The sequence below is a fragment of the Centruroides vittatus genome, unplaced genomic scaffold, assembly GCF_030686945.1.
Source record: "Centruroides vittatus isolate TY-2023 unplaced genomic scaffold, ASM3068694v2 contig_1832, whole genome shotgun sequence".
Taxonomy (NCBI): Eukaryota; Metazoa; Arthropoda; class Arachnida; order Scorpiones; family Buthidae; genus Centruroides; species Centruroides vittatus.
The window spans coordinates 1,320,084-1,347,290 of record NW_027121128.1 but is presented as its reverse complement, the minus strand read 5'-3'; the positions used below and the strand labels follow the sequence as shown (position 1 = coordinate 1,347,290).

Here is a 27,207-nt window from a genome sequence, read left to right as displayed (position 1 = left end):
CCTAATTATCAGATTTTCATGAAATTTTCAGATAGTTAGTGGTATCTACTCTCCAACATTAATTTTCAGACAAAGTTCCAGTCCAAAGCAAGAGGTCCTCTCGCTTTATCTCAACAAGATGTACAGTACAGGACCTACAAAACTGTTTGGTTCTATTAGTTACATTGAATGTTTTGCTGAAAGGCATTACATGGGCTGTTTAAAACAAGAAAAAAAAATCTATCAAAGATTCTTTGTATAATGCAAGAAAGGTAAAAATACAAATACAAATTTTATTCAGAATAGGCATTTTTTACTCTATTGTTCTCTAACTAGGATCATCTGTAACTCAGTTTTTTCCTGCTGCTTGGAGCTTTGAGTTAGAGAAGTTTTACTGTAATTTAAACATGCTTAAATACATGATTTATATTTCGGTTTTTGTAGAAAAATCATTATAATTGAATTACTTTAATGAAGAATTTTTATATATATGTTAAAATTTGAGAATAATGAATCATAATTTATTTTTTTGGTTCTAATATTTAATATTTAATCAAATTGACTATAATTTATCACCATTATTTCAAATATTATTTTCAGAAAATTTTGACACTTTCTGTATACTGTAACTGAGCCAAAATCGATTGCCAAACATAAGCATAAACTGTTAAATTATTTTTGGACTATGTTAATGCTAATTTAATTAAATAATTATTGAAATTTTACTTAATGGAAAGCAGTCATGCAGCCATCTTCTATATAGATTTATAATTAGAAAATAATTTTGAATTAGTTATAACTAAATAATTGTTAAAAATTTTGGAAGAAAAGAATTTTAGGTTAGCTTTGTTAAGCTTTAATATAGCCAAAAAAGATTTGTGTTTCAGTAGTTCAGTTTAGGTTTATGTTAGACACTTTGTACAAAATTAATTCCTTTTTAAATTCCTACTATTAGTTCACACTCTCCCTAAATATATACAGGTATACCTCGTCTTACGTCGGTAGTTGGTTCCAGGAGAGGCGACGTAAGTCGAATTTACTTGTGTAGTTACGATGTAAGTCGTATCTTCGACTTACGTCGTAACTAAACGCCAATAATGAGTACTTAAAGACCGCTAAATAAGATGACAACACAGAAACACAGATGTTTTCATGTTTCGTTCTCTAGGATTTATGATGATTATATTAACATTTGCTGTAAATGTACATATTTTAATATGATTTTATGTGCTTTTAACGCTTTTCTAGTGATATTACGACTTCAATGTTTGTGGCGGACGGATGTAAAGTCGAATAAAATGACTTAAACTTGATTTTTATTTTTCCATATACTTTTTTGACAAACGACGTATAATCGAGAACAATGTAACTTGAGGTATACCTGTATATATATATATCTTGTTCAAATTTTCAATCGTTAATAAAATACTTTTTATTCATCCACTCAAGTTCAAATACATTTTTTTAAACCTGTAGTGGATGACACTTGATGTTAATACAGTTTTTTCAAATATTAATTAAATTTAATTATTGGTTAATATTACCTGTGGTATTGAAGATGGCAACGGGGAATTTTTCCCTAGATACTAGACGGTGACGGGGAAATTTTTTTCCCCTACGTTTGAGATGGCCGCGTTTCCAGTAATCTCGAATCAGATTCTCGAGTGATAATCTCGAATCAGATTATCGAGTGATAATCTGGAAGCAGATTAACAATGGATAATCTCGAAGTAGAATACTAAGTGATCTAAACGTTAGGGGGCATACCCGTACTATCTGTTGCATTATGCAAATTAATAAATTTCCCCGTCGCTGTCTAGTATCTAGGGAAAAAAATTTTCCCGTCGCCATCTTCGATACTATGGGTAACATTAACCTAATTATTAATACTTTAAATAGAGTTTTAGCAGTTTGTAATGAAAATTGAAATCAACAGGCAGTAGCTCAATTGGTAAAATGCAAGGATTTCAGTATTTTTCATGTGAAGGTGAAGAATGCGAGTTCAATTCTTGTGAAAATCAATAATTTTTTGATAAATTTTTGCTTTAAGTAGACGTTTTATCCAAATGATTTTCGAGAGTGAGTTAGCAGTTGTGGCTTAGTGGTTAGAATAAAGGATTTTTCTCAAAAAATAAAATTGAAGAAATTGTATGCTTTGGGTTCAATTCCGATTTCTCTGTTTATTTTGCCACTTAATATTGTGATTCTGTCATATGTATATACATATTTATATTAATTGTAATTATTTAATAAAAAGTAAATAAAATAAAATTTTTCTTTGTTGACCTAAGTAGGAATTGACTTGAAAAAAATTTTTTTTATATTACTTATTCCCTTGCAGTATGTATACTTGAAATAAACATTCTTCATAAATTTGATTTTAGTGTGTAATGTAAACTTTGTAATTTAACTTTTTCATATAATTTTAATGAGTAATGACATAAGGTATATAATTTATGTATGTATTATACATATATATTTTGGCTTGTTTCATATGCATATTTATAGTAAATATTATGGAGAAAGTGATTCTATATTAAGTATGTAGATTAAATATTGTATATAATTACTTTATCTTAGAATTGTATTTAAATTGATTATTTTTGCTATTGAATTTATAAAAAGCAAATTGTTCGTTTTTCAGGTTCGGGATGACGAATTAGGCGAATTGGACAAATTAGAGTACAATGGTTGTTGGTGTAAAGTGCGCGGTGGTAGTGAAAATACGCACGGAAAAGTAAATATTCTGCTTCAGTCGTATATATCAAGAGCTCGTCTTGAAGGATTTTCTCTAATTTCTGATCAAGCATACGTAGTTCAGGTAAATTGGAGAAAATTTTAAAATTTATATTAATATTTACATTGTTTAAGTATGTTAATTTCAAACTGTGGAATTTTAATTTATTATATTGTATCATTAATTTGTTTCTTCTAACTATTATTTGTTACTGTTACTTCTAGTTTACTTTTTATCTTGTTAATTTCTTACTGTATTTGTGTAAATTAGACTATATGAAAACTGATTCCAGGAGATTCTAGAAGTTATACTATCACAATACAGGATCATTACAGGAATCCTTTGATTTAATATATTTGAAACATCCCATGAAAATAGTGCACTAATTAAAATCATTTTAATAAAATCAGTATAAATTTAATAAATTCCAAGATTTTTAAATTGTTCACAAATGTTTTTTATTGACATGTGAACAATGGTTAAGAAAGCCGATGGCAAAGGCCATTAGGGTCTTTCTATCTAATGAAATATAGATGCCAATTTATTTATTATAAAAATATTTCTGGAGATTTCTTTTATAAAATATTAAAATAGTCAAAAGACAAGTTTCACAGAAAATGGTCTGAATTGGCTGTAAGAATTCAAGATTTTCTATAGCAAAGTATTAATAATTTCTGTGCATTTGGTTCAGAGAAAGTGACTGGATGGCAGCTCTGTTTGTTTTGAGTGCATTATTATTTAAGCCTTTTATCAAATTTGTGCCAGTAGCTTAAAATTGTAAATTTACCCATAGGAATAACACTGCATTAATTTAATTTCTACTCATATTATTTAAAACTTATTATCAATTTTCATAAATTTCAGAATATTTTTTAAAAAAGGTGAAAATATAAGTTTTTAATGCTGTTTTAGAGGAATATTTATGCCATATTTATTTGAGAAAATAAATAATGTGTTTGTTTGTGCACATTAGCAATACATCAGTATTAGTACGTGCAGTACCAGACCAAAATTCAATACCAGTATCGTGATAATAGTTTTTAATAATATTGGCATATTGAAAATGCCTCAAGAAAGATTATTAGAAGATTAAGGGAAAAAAAGGCATTAATGAAGATAAATAATTATTATACAAAGAATTGAAAAAATATTAGTTATATTCATTTAAAATATTTTTAAAAATTTCTATTGTAAATGAGTGACTATTAAAATTAGACCGAAATTAAAATCAAAACTAATTTTTTTTTAACTTGTTTATTATTACTTATTTCAGCAAAAGTATATACTGTTTGCTGTAGCTTTGAAGATTTAAGATTTTTCAAATGCTTTCGGCACATTTTAAATTAAAATTTTGTTAATTCGTACTTATTACAGAAATATTTATATATATATGTTTATGCATTTAATTTCTATTTATTTCTATTTAAGATTACAATAATAATGATGCTTCTGATTTTATTAAAAATTGCCACCCAATTGGATATTATCACTTTTCAAATTAAACATTTTTAATAAAAATTTTTCATTCATTAAACTCAATGTTCCCACTATAACCTAATAATATGTATATTATGTCACATCTGGAAACTTCTCTTATTTTGTGAAATAGACAAAATTTTGTGTGTAAAATCATTGTGTTAATTGCCACTCTCAAAATTTTACAAATATTTTGCCTATTTTATGAAATAGGCAAATATGTCCAGATTTGGTGTAATGCTTATACATAAAAAGCATGCATAACTGAGGATGGTTTATATCTAAATTGAAATATGTCCAGAAGCGAGGGATCGGATGGAGGTCCAGGTAGTGTAAACGGCAATGTGTTCGCATTGTAAGCAGCAGTTGTGGGTTCAAGTCCGGCTCTGGGACGATTTTTTTCATGTAGAATATTCTAAATTATTTAATAAGTATTAATTTAATTATAATTATTAAATTTAATAAGGGACAGTGCCTAACACCTACCTCTAGTGCAAAATTACTTGGGATTTAATTATTAATGGTAGTGGAAAAGTTGCCTGATTTTAATCTGGTAATCATTATAAAACATTGGACTTTAAGATATTTATATACATATTAAAGTACACACATATACATATGTAAACACAGCATAAAATATTACAGTAATCAGAAAACAGTGCTAATGACATCATTGAATATTTTGTAAGATAGAATTCCAACAAAACCCATATTTTCTTCTTAGAACATATTTAGAAAGATGATCTCTTTTATCATATTGTTGAAAACTATTGTTTATTATTATTATTATTGCGCATGTCACCAGTGATGAATAATGAAACAGTAAATTGATTGTAATAATATAATTTTATACTGATTATGCATTTCTTTCTACTCGAATACTTTCTCATTCTTACAGATTTCATGTAAAATTATTTTATTTAATGAGATCAGAATATAGTATCCAATAGAAATAATACCAATACTATAGTGTTGAATAAAATGGTCTGATATGCTGGTATTGTAACTCCTACTCAGTTTATTGGGCTGCAATTTGAAAAAATTGTAGACCTATAAATGTCCATCTGTATGTCTGTCATTCCTTAATCTCGCAAACAGTGTTGAGATAGATGAAAGTTGAGACGAGATATGGAAATGTTAGGAGCAGGAAGCCCCGATTAACTATATACGAACTTCCAGTCTAGCCCAGAAGTAATGTGATTTCAATTTAAAAATTTTTCCCAGAATGGAGTTACATAGATGACCAGCATGACTCTGTTGTTATTGGAAAAAGTATGAGGTACAGGGGCAAGACACTAGTAATTTGAGATCAAGAGGATATATTTTAAATTAAATTAATTTAAAATATGATTAAAAAATGCAGCCAGTAGTCGTGAATATGTCACAATAATTTTTGCTCATTAGTTATTAAAAAATTATTTTAAAAAAATGAGTTTTTAAAATATATTAAATATTATTAATGAAATTCATTTTTAATTGGTCTTTGTTTATGAATGTTACTGTTAAATAACTTTATAGTATTTATTTTCTTTTATAGTAAGTTAATAAGTGTAAGTCTGTAATTTAATACACGTTTAAATTATCATTAATTAAATTAAATATACATTAAAATTAAAAAGTATTCAAAACATTTTATGTTGTATATAAATTTGAATAAGATTTTATGCTCTTTACAGAATGCCACTCGTATCATTCGTGCGGTATTTGAAATCGTTCTTCGCAAAAACTTTGCGATCATGTCGGGAAGACTTCTTCAAATTAGTAAAAGTATAGAAAAACAGTTATGGGGTTTTATGTCTCCTCTTCATCAGTTTGCAGATATAAGTTTTGAACTGTTAGATAAAATTGACAAAAAACATTTAACGATTGATAAAATTAAAGAAATGACTCACCAAGAAGTTGGTAAGTATATTACGAGCAAATTTTATATCGAATATACCAAAAAATCATTAGATTATACAATTTCTTTAGTGTTAAATGTAAAATATTAACTTATTTGTTCAAAGATAGATTGTATTTTTAATGTAATGCTACAATATATTTTATCATTAATAGACTTCGATTTTTGAAACGTTTAAAGAAAAGTGATAAATTAAATGACCAATAAGTAATTACTTACATAATTTATTATGTAAGTAATTACTTATTGTGGCTTAAATCTCAGAATTAACTCATTTTTCAAATGGTTTATGAATAATAATATGTAAATGATTAAATTTTAATTTATTAAAATATTTTTTGAGTTATAGCATGGAAAGGAATTGTACTTTCATTAGGACCAACTTACAATGTATTGCATTTAGTTTGGATTCCTTCCTTGTTGTTGAGTTGATTTTTTTTAATGTGTATGGAGAAAGGATGTATGAGCAATTTTTCGAATATGAAAACATATCTTTGTGACAATATAATGTAGAAAACTATCCAAAACGAGGCACTTTTGAATGTGTTCTATATAAATGTTATTATTTATAAAAATTTTTGTCTGATAAGTTCTTCAATATCAGATAATGGAATAGGCCTATTCAAAGCTTACGTTGGTATTATACTTTTTCATATTTTTGTTGAATGAATAGTTTTGCTGATATAAAAACACAAAACATTTTATCACTTTCATAACTGTAATGATTTCAGCAATCTATAAGTGGTTACTATATTTGAATTTTTACACACAGGTATACAGAGTACATATAAACTAATATTTTGTATCAATGTTGTAAATTGCCTTCATATAAAATATATCATAATATTTAATAGATATTTCAGTGATACATACTATTTAATTGTGAAATTTTCTGAAATATTAATTAAAATTATTAAATTTTAAATTTGTAAAAGTTTTTAATACTTTAATTTTTGATTTATTTAGGCCATATGATTCAACATGTAAAAATGGGAATGACTGTTAAGCAGTATGCGGAATCCATTCCTTCAGTAACAGTCGAGGCCGAAATTCAACCAATTACACGTACCGTTATAAGAGTCAAAATTGAAATTGTTCCAGATTTCAGATGGAATGATAGATTTCATGGGAGCACTGAACCATTCTGGTTATGGATAGAAGATCCGGATCACGATTATATTTATCATTCTGAATACTTTCTACTTTCTAAAAAGCAGGTTTGTGAAATATTTAACAATATTTGATATTTGATTATTTATTATAATAAATTAGAATATTAATATTTATTAATAATTAGATATAAAAATTGAAAGAAATTATTATTAATTCATTTATATCACAAATTAGACTAATTTATACTGTGACACTATTTAATTCTTTAAAAATAAAGTATTTAAATTTTCCTTCGAGTTAAAAAAAAATTTTATGTTGTGATTAAATTATTTGGGTGTTTTGATAGGTTATTCGCAAAGAAACTCAACTCTTAGTGTGCACCATTCCTATCACCGAACCATTACCCACTCAGTATATGATACACATTACTTCTGATCGATGGATAGGATCAGAATTTACCTTTCCAATTTCTTTTAAACATCTTATTCTACCAGATGATCATCCGCCACTTACAGGTTTGTATTGTTCTCTAAATATAATTCTGAATTAAAATATTATTTCAAAATATTTTCAGTCAACAAACAATGAATTTTATTTCACTTTATTATTCATCTATGTTATAAATAAGTATTATACTGTCACACAACAAAGTTACTGATTGACTGACTGACACACACACTCACTCATTGACTTGATATGTTTAAGTAGAAGCAGACATTTTACAGTAAAATGAGATATCCCATTTGAAAGAGGATATCAAGTACATTGCCAGAAAAATTGAAATTTTGAAAAGGTAAAATATTTTGTACAAGAATTGTGTACAATTGCACAACCCTTCAACTCTTGATATTTCATAGAGGCATGGCATTTGAACTGTCAATTTAACTACTACCAGTCTATTTTTAAAGATGTTTATTATTATTAATTTGTTTTGCATTGTTTTGAATTGCTGCATTCTTTTCTCTTTCTATATTAAATTTTTAACTTATTATTTACAATTATTTAATGTATATATTTTAATATACAGTAATACCTCGGTTTTTGTTGACTTCGGTTATCATCTGTTTTCGTTTTTGTCGATTGCCTCGGATTTCATCGATGTGCCCAAGTGATCTTGTTGCTAATTTTGTGAAAACAAAGGGCAACCCATGCGTTTTCTGGCTCAGTGTAGTGTTATTTCTTGTTTTGTGAGCATTACCTCGCAATGGCCCACCATTGGCCAACGTTTCCATACCCTAAACACTGGGAGTTCGGTCATAGGTTTGCGCTTTGCCAGGACGGGCTGGTCACATGGAGTTTTCCGGGTTTTCTCCACATCTGTAACGCCTGAATAGGGGCCAGTTATGCTTAAGTAGATCTCCTGGAAGGCATTATTTCCTGCGATATGACTCATAAACGCATACAACTACTGTTATATGAGAATTACGTCACACTTTACCACGGGGTGATATAGGCTAGAAGCTCATGTTCAACTAACTTCTACAAGACAAGACATTACCCCGTGTGTCTAGCCAAACAATTCCATTGCTTTCCTTTAGATTAGTTTTTATATTAATTTCTTTTTGCTTTTAGTATCTAATGCTATATTAATTCTCTATAAAATGTGATTTTGGTATGTATTTTGGACTGTCTAGAATGAATTAATTGGATTTACTTTGATTCATATGGAAACGATTGCTTTGGTTTTCGTTGGTTTCAGATTTTGTTGATTGTTTTCGGATGAATTATTTACAAAAACTGAAGTATCACTGTAATATTGTTTATATAAAGAATTATAAATTGTAACACAGGTGAGCATGTCTTGCAAAATACTTTTTGCAATATGAAAAAACAAATAGAAAAATGTAACAATCAATATAACATAAGACTAAAGTATATCCAACTGTAAGTCATATGTGATTATTGTTGGGAATGTGAAACTAAAGCAAGTATCAATGTCGTAAACTATATGTGGACTGGCAACACTCTGCTAAGAAAGCGTGAGGCAGGAAGAAACCTGTTGTTCTGTTGGTGCCAAATTTTGGATGTATCAACAAGTGTATATATAGTCTTAGATTAAAATAAAGTTCAATTCTAAGTTAAAGGATTGCCTCATCATTGTCCCAACAATTATTAACCAATTAAATTATTTCTAATTATTAAATTCTATATAAGGTGGTGGGATCACCTATGTATATTTTAAAATTATTTATAATAATTAATTTAAAAATCATAAAAAGTAATCAAAATTCTAACAATATATTTAAAAAATTCATTTTTATCAGAGAAAGTATGTTCTTGATTTAAAGAATATGTATATTTTCTTAGTTATAAAATGTTTTCATGGTCACTTCAAAGTTTTGAGATAGGATGGCAGTATTCAATTTTCATTTATTTCCACCAACTTTCATTTCTTTACATCAGGATTTTTAGATAGTCTTTACATCTGTTGCAGCTACGGCCATCAGTAAACTATTCTGTCATGCATTTGATTTACAGGAAAAGTTTGAAAAATGATATTGAAACAATTGAAATGTTTAATTTTTGAAAATTTTTATTTTTTTAGAAATTTTTTCTAAATGAATAAACTCAATAAACACAAAAAGTAAGGGTTTGACATCCATGCTGATTGAGAAACTTCAAATTCTTCAGATAGAACAAGTTTGGGATGCAGTTCTTGTGTAGTTTAGTGGAGTGAATAATCATAATTCTAGTTCTGTATACAAGACTAATGTAAAAATGTTTTATGAATATGCTATATCAAATAAAATTATAAAAATAATTTATTAACTAGTTGCATCCAGTAAAATATTTGCAGTAAAAAATTGTTTAAGTTACAAATAAATAGGAAAAATAAAGAAGCAAATAAATCTTTACATAAAACTAATAAAATTTCTCAGTACACAGCATTAGTACTTTAACAAATTGAAAATATATTTTACCATAGTATATTCTGTATAGAGAGATTTGATTATGTATTTTCTCACTTCTAACAAGGACTAATAATAACACATGACCTTTGTTTCTCTGAGAAGGTTTGAATAACCATGTAAATACCTCCACAGTTGATTTGCATGAAGAAATGAATACCTAAGTTAATGACATTTAACTAAATTTAGTTTTTCGTTTCTTCTTTGCTTAGGCACCATTTTATTCAAAAGAAATGACATCATTCTCCTGATCAAAATTTTACAATAGTCTTTTCACTATTAACATAAAAGTAAAAAAATAATTGGGAATGAATGCAAGAAGTTATTTTCAGAATCGTTTTTATACTGGAGGAGGTAACTTCAGTAGCCAGAATGGCAGGAAGAGCACAGTTGGACACATTTTTTTCTTCTAGTTACTTTAAATAAAATTAAACGGTAAAATAGATGCAAGGTGGCTCTTCTACATTAAATAAGCTTCAAAATGATGTATAAAATGTTAATGTAATTCTTTCACTGTATCTTAACAAATTGGTAATAGATTTTATCTTAGCATATTCTGTATATATAGCTAAGTTAAGAATTTTATTTGAAAATGAACACATTTGAAATACATTTTTAATACATTTGAAAATTTTCATATTATTATTTTTCTCTTTAGAACTTTTGGATCTTCAACCTCTTCCTGTTTCAGCCTTGGATGACATTTATTTTGAATCTGTATATAAATTCACTCATTTTAATCCAGTACAAACACAGATATTTCATACATTATATCATACTGATGTTAATGTATTGCTAGGAGCTCCTACTGGATCTGGAAAAACTATTGCGGCTGAAATTGCCATGTTTCGACTTTTTCAACATTATCCTGGTACAAAGGTATTCTTGCTCGGTTCTTGTTTTTAATTTTTTTTCAAAATATTTGCTTAAAAAATATTCTTGAATTTATATATATTAATAAATACATAAATCTTTTAACTACCAAGAAATATCTTCAGTATTTTTCAAATTTCATATTTATTTCAAACCATTTTGTATATTAATAATTTTTCAAATTCACATGATACTTTATATATATATATATACATACATACATAAAGCATCATGTGAATTTGATAAATTATTAATGTACAAAATGGTTTGAAATTTACTAAAATTGGACTAAAATTTACTTACTTAAAATATATATATATATTTTAAGTAAGTAAATTTTAGTCATAGAATTACTTTTGGGTTGTTCGGAAAGTAATTTCGTTTTTTTATTACTAGAGGAATTAGATGTATTTTTACCAGCCAATTTTATTTTAAACCACATTTTCATTATATACTTTGACAGCTGACATTTTAAGGCTTATTTGTAAAAAATTTTGTTTGTTTCTGTACAATTGTTTTTTTTTCGGTGACCCATCAAACATGGAAAATCAAAAGCATCATTTTTGGCATATTTTGCATTTTTATAACTAAAAAATCAAAATGCTGTTCAAACAAGAAAAAAATTGTGGTACATGTTTGGAGAAGATGTGTTGAGAGAAAGAGTGCCAAAACTGGTTTACAAAATTGCATTCTGGCAATTTTAATATGGAAGATACACCACATTCTGGATGGCCATTTGAAGCCAATGAAAACAAAATAAAGGTACACATTGAAGCAATCTGCTGTATAACAACACGTGAAATCACCAAGAGAAATCTGTTAAACTGAACCGTTTATTATTACTTAAAACGAATTGGTTTCGTTTCAAAGCTTGATATATGGGTTCCACTTGTTATTAACGAGAGATGCTCTCTATGGTTGGATTTTAAAAAAATTTGTTTTTGAGCTTTTGCCAGACAATTTAACAATTGATTCGAAAGTGTACTGCTATCGAGTAAACAAATTGAGTAATATCATCAAACAGAAAAGGCCAGAATTGAGCAACAAACAGTGTAGTGTTTTACCACGATAATGCCAAATTTCACACAAGTTTGGTAACTCATCAGAAACTGTTATAGCTTAGATGGGATGTGTTATCACACCAACCATATTTGCCAGATTGGGCACACTCAGATTATTTCTTGTTCCGGTCTATACAAATTTTTTTTTTTAACTGTAAAACATTTACTTGAAATGACAATGTCAAAAATCACTTGAATCAGTTTTTTGTAAATAACGATCAAAATTTTTATGAATGTAAAATCATGGTACTACCAGAAACAATGACAACAGGTATTTGACCAAAATGGTCAATATATAATTCAATAAAATATTTATTTATTGTAAGAATATTGCGTTTATTTTTCTATGGAAAAAACGAAATTACTTTCCAAACAACCCAATACATCATTTTTAATAATAATTTTAAAAAATTTATTTTGCAATTTATTTTTGATGTTATGTATTGGGTGATCATAATACTCATATTCAATACTGTCTAGAGAGATATTTAGCGCACTAATCATAAAAAAGTACAACAAGTTGCTTAAATTTCCCGACAACATTTAAAATTTTAGTGGTGCCATCTGTTATGATATTTTATTAACAAGAACTTTTTATAGTTTTGATATTACAAAATGGCAAAAAACTTAATTTTGAGGATAGGGATGGGTTTTACAAAAAATTGTAAATGCTAATAATGAGTAAAATCATCATTAAGTCCGATCCTATCGGTGATACACATGACCCCTTTATCTCCCTTGACCTTTAATCACCAAAATTTAATAGCATCAATTCCCCTAATAAACCTAAACAAACCTCCCTGCAAAATTTCAGAAATTTTTGACAAAAAGCACAGGTTTTATTAAGCTTCAAAGAGGGTGAACAAAATCAAGCCCCACACAAACACACACAAACATCAGTACATACAGAAAAAACTCTAAAGTTTTTTGCATTTCTTGACATTTCAAGATGTTCTAAGTCCAAAAATATAAAAATCTTGGGGGGGTCATTTTTGTCCTATTGCCATACTTTCCCTCTGTTATATATAGCAGCCTGAAAAGTAAAACTCTGGTATAGCAGCACTTTAAGATTTGCCAAAGACATTTCCATAAAAAAAATTAGTACAAAAACATACCACTCAGGCACTTTTGTCACTGCAAGCAATGAAAAAGCAGTTTCATTTGTAGAAACACTTAAAAAGTATGATTTATTGAGGACATGTTGCAAATTTGTCTCGAAAGACAGTATCATACTGAACGTGAGAAGTATCGGAGGATCAGTTATGATTGCTGTCAAATGCATCAGTGCTTTCAGGTTTTCACTCTTCAGAATGGGTATTGCGTTGAACAGAACCTCTGCACTGATAAAGTCTCCGTATAGAACGAATGTCCTTTACAAATAAAATGTTTGTTGCTTATTACATCAAAAACTGCCACAGTGGTGAGTTTTAGTACTAATTTTTTATTCTTACTGAAATTTACATTACTAGATTTGGTTGCATTTGGACTGCTAAATCTCTCTCTAGACAGTGTCAAATAGGGGTACTTTAATTACAACTAATCTGTGTTATCATTGTTAATTAATACAAAACTATTTGCTTTTTGATTTAGACTGTGTATATTGCACCTTTAAAAGCTCTTGTGAGAGAGAGAATAAAAGATTGGCAAATAAGATTTGAACAGCAATTAGGCAGAAGGTAAGATTATTTTTAATATTTTAACATTGGTTAATAATTAGTATAAAATAATAGTACAGCGACTATCTTTGAGATAGTTTTGTAATATGTTTGAAATTGTTCTATTCTGTTAAAGAATTTTAGAATTTCTAAATTATATTTTTAGTGAAATTTTTTATTGCATAACTGAATATTTATCTAATTAATCACTCAATATTAATTTATTTCTATTAAACGATTTAACCATCTTATTTTCATTTTTTAATATTTTGTTAAACAAAATTATATTAAAGTAAAATTAATTTTAATTTAATACATTACTAACAGGAAAATTCTGTTGTTTTTTTCCTTGTTTAGAAATATATTAAGTAAATTTCTGAAATAAAGAATTGTTTTTAATATTTTGTAAATTGTTTAGAGAAGCCAAATTTTTAATGTGCATATATATCCACATTAGGATGTCTGCATAAAATTTTTGAATTATTTATTTTATATTTGCAATAATTAGTTATATTTGTTATAAAATTTCAAACTAGAAGTACAAAAATGATATTGAAATTTTTTAGAAAATTTGGTCAACTTTTTTTTGAGTATACAGGTATATTTCGAGTTACGTCGTTCTTGATTATATGTCGTTTGTCAAAAAAGTATATGGAAAAATAAAAATCAAGTTTAAGTCATTTTATTCGTCTTTACATTTGTCCGCCACAAATATTGAAGTCGTAATATCACTAGAAAAGTGTTAAAAGCACATAAAATCATATTAAAATATGTACATTTACAGCAAATGTTAGTATAATCATCATAAATCCTAGAGAATGAAACATGAAAACATCTGTGTTTCTGTGTTGTCGTTTTATTTAGCAGTCTTTAAGTGCTCATTATTGGTGTTTTCCACCGTAGTTTCGACTTACGTCGTAACTACACAAGTAAATTCGACTTACGTCGCCTCTCCAGGAACCAATTACCGACGTAAGGCAAGGTATACCTGTAATTTAATTTCATATTTTTAATAGGAATTTTATTTGAGATTTTTTTAATAGTTTTTTTTTTTTTAATATTTTTATAATGTAAACATTTTTATTTTATCGTGTACACATGAAAAAAAGCAATTGCAATAATTTTATAAAATCTTCATTGGAATGTACTGTACATTACATATAATGGACGGAATGCTGTAAAATTTATGTAGGGTGTCATAAAAGAAGTTTTGCCACAATTTTTTTTTTACTAAAATTATGTTAACATTGAATAACTATTGATGCATGCATATATTTAATTTATATTGTTTCATTTAAAAATAAAATGGTACATCTTTTATGACACACTGTATATGTATTTGTTTTATAAATATAATAGTATGATTTTAATATATTTTTGTATTTCAATTGAATGATCTATTGACAGAATTTTGTATTACAGTAGAGCATCGATTATCCGACCCCCGATTAACCAACTTATCGGTTATCCGACCGCGTTCTAGTCGGCAAATTCAAATGTCCGCTAGTGATGTGGCGCTACAATGTTTGGTTATATCTTGGCTACTTTAATATTATTTTTGTTAAATTTTTGCATGTTTTAGCTGGCAGCACTGGCTCGACCATGAAAGGGAGGCTAGTATTTAAACCAGGCCTAATACACTATACTAATAATGTATTTTTTCATACTTTTCGGTTATCCAACTTTTCAGTTATCCGACCAACCCCAGTCCCCAATTAAGTCGGATAATCGATGCTCTACTGTATTATAATTTTTTTATGAATAACTTTTCTACTAAATTTGTATTATTATAATAATCTTTTGTGCACTGTGTAAATTCCAGCAATACATAGTTTTTACAAAGTTTTCTTAAAATAAATGTGAGATATTTTTTAAAGTATATTTTAAGTCAGTATATTTTAAAGTATATTACAAATTTTTTTGACTGTTGACTCCTTTAAGGATTTTTTTACCTTTATTGATCTCTTTATTTTTTGTTAATACAATTAACAAAAATAAATAAATAAATCTGGTGAGCCAGTATTAGTCCACATACCATTTTCATTGAAAAGATCTACTCGTTGTGTGCAGATTTACATCCTGAATTTTCATGTGTGTAGCCATTGAACTAGTAATTTTTAATGAACTGTTTTTGATAGATCCATTCTACCCCCCAAAAAAAATTGTTTTATCGATCTCTGGGGGTCGATATTGAACATTTTGGGGGCCCATTTTAAGTAATAGATAAAGAAAAATACATTTTTTTATGATTATTAAATATCTTAAAATTAATATTTAGGGTAGTTGAACTTACTGGCGATGTTACACCCGACAGTAAAGCTATAGCTGCAGCCGATATTATAGTAACTACACCAGAGAAATGGGACGGAGTAAGCAGAAGTTGGCAAACTAGACAATATGTAAAATCAGTTTCTCTTATAATTATAGATGAAATTCATTTATTAGGTAAGTTTTGAATACTTTCATATATTTTATTTTCAATTAGTTTTTGTTATATTCATATATAAACTATAATTATATACTTTTGATTATACACTTAGCTCATTGTCTGTTTATTTAATGGAAATTGAGCATTTTGGTTATTTAACATATAATATTTACTACATATCTAATAATAATTAACATAAAGTCCACAAATTTTTTCTCACAACTTTGTCAAACAAATAATATTTAACCTTAAACATCTATCAGTGATAGTGAAATTAAGACAAATTAAAAATAATAATAAAAGTTTGAATACTTTTACTTTATTTCATTTTAAGATTACAAATTTTCAAATTCAGATCAACAATTAATATTGTTTGTAATGTATAAAAAATTTAATAATGAGAAAAATAGAAGTTTTCAAATTAAAATTATAAAAACTTTTCTTTGAAATGTCAAATTTTATAACTTTTGGTTATACTATAATAACTGAGTATTACATTTAATTCATTAGGTTTTGAGAATTAATAAAGTAGTAGTAAATAACTGTTATAAATGCAAAATTTGATTTAATTATTTAACAGGCGAAGATCGTGGGCCTGTGTTAGAAGTAATTGTATCTCGAACTAATTTCATATCCGCTCATACGGAAAGGAAGATTCGAATAATTGGCCTGTCGACAGCTTTGGCAAATGCCGGAGATTTGGGTGAATGGTTGGGTATTAAAGAGGTAAAATGAAATGAATGAATTTATGTTCTAATATATTTTAAAATAATTTTGTTTTTTTTACTTTCCATATAGTCTTTAACTAATCTTATTTTTAGTTTCTAATGTTTTTTTTATTTTAATGTGCTTAATTTTTATTCTATACTGATTTGGACTACTAATGGTTATGTAACTATCGATGATCAAGATATAAATACTATTAACATGTTGACTGCCAGATCAAAATTAACAAAAATTCCCTAGAGCCACAGATTTTTTTTGCAGTTTTGTTAAACCATTAGTTCTAAAACATACAAATACTTCCAAAACAATCCATAATGTAATTTAAAATATTTTTAGATGAAGACTACTTGTATTGTTTAAAGTACCAATACTAATAATTATTTAACTATTTGTAGTCCAAAGCTAAAACTGTATTCACTATTAATGTTTTAAATTTTGTTACGAGTTGTTTTTGCATTTTTCATTTAATTGGAAATGTTTTTTGTTCTCTAATGATACTTATATTTACAGTATGAATACAATAAACTTTATGGGACAAAAATTATGGATAATTAATAAAAGTCATGATTATAAATCAATAGATCTCGCTTTAGTAATTTTAATGTTGATGTATTTACCTATTAAACTTAATTGATTACATTTGATACACATTTAACATTTGGATTTAATGCATCTTCCATGAGTCAAATTAGATATTATTGTTACATTGTGAGTTATACAATATTGATAAAATTACAAGTATAAAAAATAATAATGGTGATTATTCATGTATTTTATTTATTTTTAATAGCTGGGATTATATAACTTTCGACCTTCCGTTCGTCCAGTTCCCTTAGAAGTTCACATTTCTGGATATCCCGGTAAACATTATTGTCCTCGTATGGCCCTCATGAATAAACCTACATATCAAGGTATAATTTAAAGTTTTATTTTAAAGTTTGTTTAAGTATTTAATGAGATAATCATTATAAAATGAATTATTATAATTCCCGTAGAAAACATATATGTATAAACATATTATTGATGAAAGTCCAAAATTAAAAATTTGAACTCTAACAAGAGTTTGTTAAATTATTTAATTATAAAACAAGACAAAATTATTCACATAATTAATCTTGTTATAAATATAATTGTATTTTTAGAATATTTGCTAAAAATATGAATGCATATATTCTATTTTTTATATTTTAATATAAAAACAATATAATTTCAGTAAAGATATTAAATGTAACATTGCAAAATTATATAAAATTAAAAAAAGTCATTTTTTTATAACATGATTTAACTGAAGACAAATTCCTTGCATTTTGATATATGATTATAATGCATGCATCTCAAATTATTATATATCATTTGATTTATTTTTAATTTATCAAATATCAAACAAAATTCAAATAAAAATTATTTGGCATTTTCGTGGAAAATATTTACAAAATTTATCCAGTCCAGTTGATAAACTTGAAAAAATTAATCTTGATGGTAAATTTTTGGATTACAAATACTTAAATAGATTTATTTATTATTTGTTTGAAAATATATGCAATATTTAGATAATGAACTTTAAATGTATCGTGAAATATGAACCTTGGTGAGAGATTTCGTACTTTTTATAATAATAATAACATAATACTACCATTCAAAACTTTTTGTACTTGAATTAAAAACTCTATTGCTGGATTATAGGTTTTTAGAGTTTTTAATAATAATAATAACATTTTATAATTCTAATATTTTGTTTTGTATAATAATTAATTCATTCTTGATATTGTTATGATGACTTTTTATTCAGCCATTTGCCAGCATTCTCCAACAAAGCCCGTTCTTATCTTCGTATCGTCTAGACGTCAGACGAGACTGACTGCGCTTGATTTAATTGCTTTCTTGGCAGCAGACAATAATCCTAGACAATGGATTAATATTGCAGAAGATGAGGTATTTCAAAGTTCATTTAATGAATATATGGATTATTTTTTGAACAATTTTTTCTGATATTAAAATTTAAAACAATCTTTTTGTATTATTAGATGGATAGTGTATTACAAAATGTTCGTGACCAAAACCTGAAACTTACTTTGTCATTTGGCATCGGACTTCATCATGCTGGCCTTCACGAACGAGATCGTAACATTACAGAAGAATTATTTGTTAATCAAAAAATACAAGTAAATTTTGAATTATTTAAATATATTTTATGTAGAGTAAGGAATTATAAAAATTAATAAAAAACGTTCTTTTAAATGTTTATATTATTGATTTATCATATCAGATTTTAAAAATGTACATTAAGATGTAGATAACAGATTCTGATATGGATTTAACAACATACTAAAAGTATTTTAATAATAATTATTTTTATTATATATGTTGCAGTAAAATCTCGTTTTTAGTGAAAACGCGTTTTAACTAGTTGAAACTAGTTTTTACTGGATGTCATTGTTATAACTCGTTTTGTCTAGTTAAAACTAGAATTTACTGCTGTACATGTTTTGATTTTAGATAAAACTAAAATCAAACATTAACTTTTTAACTTTTAACATTAGTTAAAACTAATTTTAGCTACATAAATATGTTTGGGGGAAATAAATAAAGTGATGATTGGGATTAAAACATTTGTATTATTTAATATGATATTTATTGAAAATATTGGCCACACATCTGTGTTATTAACATTAATTAACCCTTTGTCCCCGAAGGCACCGATCGGTCGGTACCCTGGCTTTTTAAGCAAAACTTCGAGGATACCGATTCGTTACTTTGGTAAATATCGATTTTTGTAAAATTTATTAACAACAGATATAATCTCGTTCAATATGAAGTGAATAAAGTATAATACTTCATTATATTAGTTGATAGCAGTATAAAATTTTGATTTCAAACGAATGTTTGATTTAATGTGCGATAATTTCACAACAAATAAACATACATGCATAAGTGTTATATCGAATTGTACAAAACAATATTCTACCTCTTTCTGGCTCAGTGCCAGCAAACAACTATGTAACTAGACAATGTTAATTTTCACAAAATGTTACAAATTATCAAGTTTATGTGTCAGTTTTGATATATATTATTTTTTTTCTTATAAATTTTTCTAATAAAATATATTGAAAAATATCATATTTAAAAGTAAAGATATTAATAAATGTAAGTGATTTTTTTTCATATAGATATAATGATAATTTGATTTTTGGTGAACTTTTAAAATATTGCCTGACTGACCTATATTGCCTTAGAAGGGATCGCAAAATAAATGTAAACAAGATGTTGGGGAATAGGGTTAAAGCAATACGAAATTCATCATACGCTATAGGAACGTGTTAGCTGAATGACCTTGGTCGAAACAGTTTTTACTAAGCCATTTTGTTAAAACCCGTTTTGTGTAGTTAAAACTAGTTTTAACTCAAATTCATTTTTGACTAGCAGTAAATTCTAGTTTTAACAATGACATCCAGTAAAAACTAGTTTCAACTAGTTAAAACCTGTTTTCACTAAAAATGGGTTTTTACTGTAACTTATACAGTTAGTTTTTAATTATTTGATTACCCAAGAGAACATTAGAACTAGAAAATATTTAATGACATTTTCAGAATCATATATTTCAGTTTTAGATCCACATTAATACACAAATTTGAACTGATAAAATACATTTACTGCCATATGCAAATAAAGCAGCACATGTTTGAAATTTAACTTTTTAAGTTACAGAATTTGATAATTTAGAAAACAAGTTTTTGAAAAATTTATCCTGACTTCTAAAAAAGTATTAAATATTTTCTGGCTAATTTATTGTAGTATTTTCAGTGGTTTTTTTTTATGTATAAATTTGAACTTAACTAATAGAACTGATGAACTTATTGAAGATAAATTGCCTTAGAACTAAGATAAACTGTAATAGTTCAAGATTTTTTGTAAGAAAATTTATTAATTTTAAAAAAATAAATTATTTTTGAAATAATTTTTTAAGTTGGTTTGTATCATAAATGTGGAATTTTTGCTTTAAATTATAACAGGTATTGATAGCCACAGCAACTCTCGCTTGGGGTGTAAACTTTCCCGCACACTTAGTTATAGTAAAAGGCACCGAATACTTTGATGGAAAGATTCAACGATACGTTGATTTTCCTATTACCGGTAATATTTCAATTATTAATTATAGATAATTTTGATTCTAATATATATTCAATTAAACATTACTTTGAAATTAATGTTATATTGTCAAGTTAATGGACAAAATAATTTATATATATGTTGAAGCTACTTTATTACATTAAATATTCTTGAAAAAATATCCTAAGTGTTTGTAATTATTTCTTAAGTGATTCATTTGAGAAATTTAAATGCAAATTTTTAAAAAGTCTATAAATTTAAAAATACCTTCGATGTTAATAGGTAAATTTTATATCAGACAATACGTTGTTTGATGTAAAATTTGAAAAAGGAAGGGCAGACATTATAATGAAAAGATGCTATTTTATAAGAAATGATGATGATGATGATTATTTTCAGATGTTCTTCAGATGATTGGTAGAGCAGGACGTCCTCAGTTTGATGAACACGGTGTTGCCGTTGTTCTAGTTCAAGATATTAAAAAAGCTTTTTACAAAAAGTTCCTCTATGAGCCTTTTCCTGTTGAATCTAAGTAAGATTTTTTTAAATGCTACATTATTACTCTATATAAAAATTTTTAAAAAAAGATCTTTTATTTTATTTTTTATATATATTTTTGGTAATGTTTTAAAATTTTACAATAAACAGTTCCTCATTATTTTCAATTTAAAAACATACAGCAAATATAAATATGTAAAGCATACAAAAATATACAAACAATTGTAAATAAATTATCTGTCTTTTCCAATTAAAAAGGATGAAAATGTTAAAACAATGATTAAAAAAATAGCCCATTAAAACAAGCTTAGCTTCATAAAACCCAAATATGCAGGACAGATAGCTGAGGCTGTTAACACATTGGCCTACAACTTGGAAACTGAATAGAATCCAGGCAGTCGAGAAGCCCCAGGAATTTTTCCTGGGCACTCTGCAACATCAGACCCTTTCCCTCATCACCCAAGCTCTCTGTTATAAGTCTGGTTGAACCACAATGGGAATGAAAAACCCTCTATATATATATATATATATAATCTTGTTCAAATTTTCAGTCGTTTATAAAATACTTTTTATTCATCCACTCAAGTTCAAATACATTTTTTTAAACTTGTAGTGGATGACACTTGATGTTAATACAGTTTTTTCAAATATTAATTCGTTAATTAATTAAATTTAAACAGTGGCGCCCGTCAGCAATATGCCGATTCGGACCGATAGAGGGCGCAAGGAGAAAAAAGCGAACTTTGTAATTATTTAATAAAAAGTAACTAAAATAAAATTTTTCATTGTTGACCTAAGTAGGAATTGACTCTAAAAAAATTTTTTTTATATTACTTGTTTGTAATTAATCTTATAAGTTCAGTGTAAATGGAAAAAATTCTCTCTCGTTTTTAATAAAGCCTTGAATGGCAGAAAGTTTAATAAATGTAATTAATATTTATATTATGTAAACTTAACAATTAGCTGTAGAACAATGTTTTATTAATTTATACATGAAAATCTTAATTTTTTATGTTTAAAGCTGTAAAATTAGTTAATTGGACTTTGACATATTTCATTGACTCCTCACAAACAAATCATAACTGTATGTGATGTAATAGTATTTGGTTGGTTATATGTAATGTTTCAAGAATTAACAATGTATTCTACTTTGAAATTAGTTAACAATTCTTTTGCAGAATCATTTTTTTGAAAATAGTTCTAATCTTTCTGCATGTATTTTCTAAAAAATATTTGTTAGAAATGAAAGCATTTTGAAGCTCTTATGTCATTGAGAATTAAAATAATTTATAGAAATTCAGCTTTTTATGCAAAGTATCCTATAATTGAAATGTACAATGCCATAATATTGTAAATGCCATTTTTCTCTAAATACATTTTATTGAAGAAATTGCAATGCAATGTTTTCTGCTGGCAAAAAAATAGTTTGGCTGTATTTTGAAGTTGGATTTATGTGAAGCCATAATGTTTAAAGTACAAGTCACGTGACGGCTTATATTCACATCATTTTGATATTCCAGAGAATTTGTAACCTAGTGAGTTTTTTACCATTTTATTGTAAAATTGAAATGAATTCATACACTAGAAAGTGTTTTTTACTTCTGTAAAGTTTTTTTTTTTGGTATTTACAACATTATGGCATTGCATGCTTCAATTATGCATTTACTTTGCTTAGAAGTTAATTTTATTAGTGTACGGATAATGTAATATGTTATATGTTATACTTGTTATAATAATAACTATTTATTTTTACAGTTTATTAAAAGTGCTTCCCGATCATTTAAATGCCGAAATTGTAGCCGGAACCGTGACAACTAAGCAGGAATGTATCGACTATATAACTTGGACGTATTTCTTTCGCCGTCTTCTGAAAAATCCGACGTAATTTAATTGTTTAATTTACTTAATCAACATTACTGTTTTTACTTCAATTTAACCATTTTAATTTAATTTTCAGGTTTTACAATCTGGAAAGCACAGAACACAATTTTATAAACAGATATTTATCTGGTTTAGTAGATCGTTCTTTAAGAGAATTGGAAATAGCATCTTGTGTGGAAATTGGAGAGGTTTGTAAATAAAAAATTTTTTTAAATATTAATTTATACATTGAAAATGGAAGATTCAAAATAATTAAGAGGAAAATATTTAATTTAAAAACAGATATGAAGTAGAATTTGAATTAATATTTTTTAATAAACAGAATTGTTATCCGTGATTACAATAAGCACAGTCTCTACTGTATTATGTTAGATTGGCCATTTCAGTAATGCCAATAACAGTTGAATTATTCTGTTAAATGTTATATTTTGTAATTCATAGTAACACAGAATAATCTGTTCCACTTCAAAGAAGCATTACACGGATCATCCCACTCAATTTATATCTGTGCCTAGAGCTATGCCAAACCTAGGTTGCAGCATAGTTGTAACATAAAAAGAAAAACTAATGTTTTATATTAGTTTGTATACAAGCCTCTCATTTGCCAAATTGATCAGCTCCATAGAACAAACAGTATATTATCAATTTCTTTACTTTATGTTATTTTTTAAAACTCCTTTTAAACTTTAAATTGAAAATATATTCTGTAATGTTTATTTAATGTCATTATTATCAGTAAATATAATAACAGTTCATTCAAGGATATATGAATGGAGTTAATTGATTTGGCATGCAAATAGCCAAAAAACAGACATGTATGAGCCAACTCAAAGAAGCAAATGCACGAAATAATTCTAAATGAAGCTATGTGGTCTTCCTTTGACTATTTAAGAATGTTTTTCAAAAACGTTTACCAAAAATTTCATTATCTCATAATGGAATAACTTGTGAAAAAGCTTTGAAAATTCAAAAGGTATGCAACATTCAATAAGCTATACAGGTCAAAATGACCCATATGGCAGTTTTAGTGTTAATATAGATGTTAAATTATATTTACATGGTAAATTTTTGATAGATAACAACATATTAACATTTTTGTATTTTCAATCATACTTAAACATCTTAAAATTTAACAGGACAACAGAGAAATGACTTCGACCGTCCTCGGCCAAATTTCGTCGTATTACTATTTAAGTTACAAAACCGTCCAGATGTTTCAAGAGAACATGAAGAACAGCATGTCCATGGAACAGCTTTTGAAAATACTCACAGACTCTGATGAATACGACGAGCTTCCGGTTCGACATAACGAAGATGCTTTAAACAGGTATGTTGCCATAGAAATAAAGTAAGACATTCAAAATCCGATACCTGTCATTTTAAAGATGCATTACCTTATATAGTATTTTTATCGAAAGCAATTATGTTAGTACAAGGAAGACCTCAATTGTACAATTTAAGCGAAAGAGACTTTTGAGATATTTCTTAATTCTTAATTATCGATTATGGTAACTGAGTACATGTGAAGTAAGATTTAAAAAATGAAAATTGATTTTTAAGCAGTTTTTTCTGCTGCTTTCTCTTTCGTAAATCTCAATATAGTTTTTGATATTAGATGATGATGGCCATTCTAATTGAATGCATATCTCAAAAATGCTATAAGCATGCCTTAACCTGGTGTTATTGGTGGGTATAACACGAATGCAAGGTTGTATCTTTGACAATTTTATGATTATACAATCCAATTTGTCTTAGTATTGGTGACAAGTACCATTTATAAGCATTAACAACCCATTAATATATGAAAAATCTGTTTTCTTATTGAACACACCCATCGATGATTCATAACAATTGAAGTGACATTTCCACAAGTGAATAGTTGACAAAATTGTGGGAAATGAGACTATTTCTGTTCATGGATAACTCCAGATTGATAATTGTATAGGCATTTGTGAAAGTTTACGATGCAGTTCAACAGAACTTTTTTATTTATTTATTAATTTTATCTCAATTATGCACTCAGTAACAAGGTCTCTACCGTCAGTCAAGTGTTTGTAATGAGATTTTAAACAAAATTTTGATGTGCATATTTTATAGAATAAAACAAACCATTTTGATTAATATTTCATATAAATATCAAACTCCTTTATTCGAAAATATAATCTTTGTTTATTACTCTAATTTTAAATAATACATTGATGCTAATATGACATTATGCATTTCCTTTTCCAAAAGTTATTTGAATATAAAATTTTATTTTTTTGTAGTGATTTGGCCAGCAATTGTCCATTAGAAGTAGACAAATACACCTTCGACAGTCCTCACACTAAAGCTCACCTGCTGTTCCAGGCGCACTTTGGTCGTCTACAGTTACCCTGTTCGGACTATCTGACTGATTTAAAATCAGTTTTGGATCAAGCTATTAGAATTTTACAGGTAAGTATCGAAAGTAAAATTAAGAAACATGATTTGCCGATGCAATCAATTCTGTTACCAGAAAGTGGGAAGTAAATCATTGGGCGCCGGTGAAATTCAAACACTTCTTACACAAAAATTAACACCATAACAGATTGTTATTTTTTTTGTCATAGTCTATGATTGACATTTCTTCTGACCAAGGATGGCTTCCGACTTCGCTCCAGACAATGATTCTGTTACAGATGACTCTTCAGGGAAGATGGCATAATGATAGTACTTTACTCACGCTACCTCACATCAATAGTACAAATCTCTACTGCTTCAGGTAATTATATTATTTCCATTAAAGTTTAGATTAGCAATCTTCCAGAAAGCGTTTTAATTGAATATGCATAATATGGTAGATCTTTATAATGCTTTTCTTATTTTACTACTGATTTTGAACTTTATCAACACAGGATTTCATAAATATTAATAATTTTAATTTGTTTTTTCAGTAAACTATATCCGAATGCCGTTGCTGGATGCCGCAACATTTCTTCCGTCGAATGCCTTCCCGAACTGATTGCCTACGTCGGGGGAGAATACAACTCTCTCGCTTGTATATTAAGGAAAGAGTTAGAGGAGAATCAAATTGAACAGGTAATAATAAAACAATGGCATTAGAAATAGATATTTGGACAATAATAGGCAAACAATTTTATTGCCGGCCAAATGTTCCAGGAACCCGATCAACATTCAAAATAGTTTTGGCCTGTCTACCAGAAGGACCCAGGTTAGATCCAGCGATCTTGCCTAGACTTATCAGACTTGGGCTTTTCTATCATGGACATCTAAAATCATAACTTTTTAAACTAGAGTTGGAAAACAAATGTTAATTTCTCTTCAAATCTCTGTCATCTTATTTAATAACTAGCAGGTAGGCCCGGCGTTGCTCGAGCAAAAGTAACAATAGCGAAGATTAAGATTATTACGTTATAGTCACAAAAGAAAAAGAGTAGTTTCATCAACAAACTAAGTATTTCTAAAGAAAGGTCGAATTTGAAAATCTAATATTGTTCGATTTTCACGACATGTTCTGATTAGTTCAGTTTTTCTTGACCTTTCTTCTTTAGAACATTCAATGAAAATCGAAGGATATAATCTGTTTAAATTTGAAAATCAAATATGTTCTAACACACTTTTTTTTTTTTCCTCCAGCACCCGTAAATCTTGCATGTCGCTTTCTCTTGTTCTCTCAAGTTTAGACTACTGTACTGTGTAAATATGATCTAAAATGTTTGGTAAAATATTTGCATAAATTTTATGGAACATTTTAGATCATATTTCCATTAAAGGAACTGCATATATTGTTTGCTTTTCAATGATCTCTCGTATATATGTATACACAGGGTAAAAAAGAAAGTTCATTCACCCTTATAACTTTCAAATGACATTACTACTGAA

The 27,207-nt window shown here is 27.2% G+C and overlaps 1 protein-coding gene across 4 annotated transcripts in view; it reads left to right on the top strand.

Moving 5' to 3' along the window:
- Nucleotides 1-27,207, top strand: part of obe (obelus) — a 145,682-nt gene that overhangs the window by 114,050 nt on the left and 4,425 nt on the right. For all 4 annotated transcript variants that reach the window (XM_067264279.1, XM_067264281.1, XM_067264278.1 and 1 more), the window contains 19 exons: nucleotides 2,624-2,800; nucleotides 5,869-6,094; nucleotides 7,059-7,309; nucleotides 7,552-7,720; nucleotides 10,773-10,993; nucleotides 13,639-13,724; nucleotides 15,982-16,148; nucleotides 16,712-16,857; nucleotides 17,648-17,768; nucleotides 18,647-18,789; nucleotides 18,882-19,019; nucleotides 20,868-20,988; nucleotides 21,364-21,496; nucleotides 23,218-23,343; nucleotides 23,420-23,531; nucleotides 24,480-24,670; nucleotides 25,611-25,779; nucleotides 25,935-26,086; nucleotides 26,259-26,403. In XM_067264279.1, coding sequence (XP_067120380.1) covers nucleotides 2,624-2,800; nucleotides 5,869-6,094; nucleotides 7,059-7,309; nucleotides 7,552-7,720; nucleotides 10,773-10,993; nucleotides 13,639-13,724; nucleotides 15,982-16,148; nucleotides 16,712-16,857; nucleotides 17,648-17,768; nucleotides 18,647-18,789; nucleotides 18,882-19,019; nucleotides 20,868-20,988; nucleotides 21,364-21,496; nucleotides 23,218-23,343; nucleotides 23,420-23,531; nucleotides 24,480-24,670; nucleotides 25,611-25,779; nucleotides 25,935-26,086; nucleotides 26,259-26,403 — 2,994 coding nt within the window. The remainder of the gene's footprint in view (nucleotides 1-2,623; nucleotides 2,801-5,868; nucleotides 6,095-7,058; nucleotides 7,310-7,551; nucleotides 7,721-10,772; nucleotides 10,994-13,638; nucleotides 13,725-15,981; nucleotides 16,149-16,711; nucleotides 16,858-17,647; nucleotides 17,769-18,646; nucleotides 18,790-18,881; nucleotides 19,020-20,867; nucleotides 20,989-21,363; nucleotides 21,497-23,217; nucleotides 23,344-23,419; nucleotides 23,532-24,479; nucleotides 24,671-25,610; nucleotides 25,780-25,934; nucleotides 26,087-26,258; nucleotides 26,404-27,207) is intronic.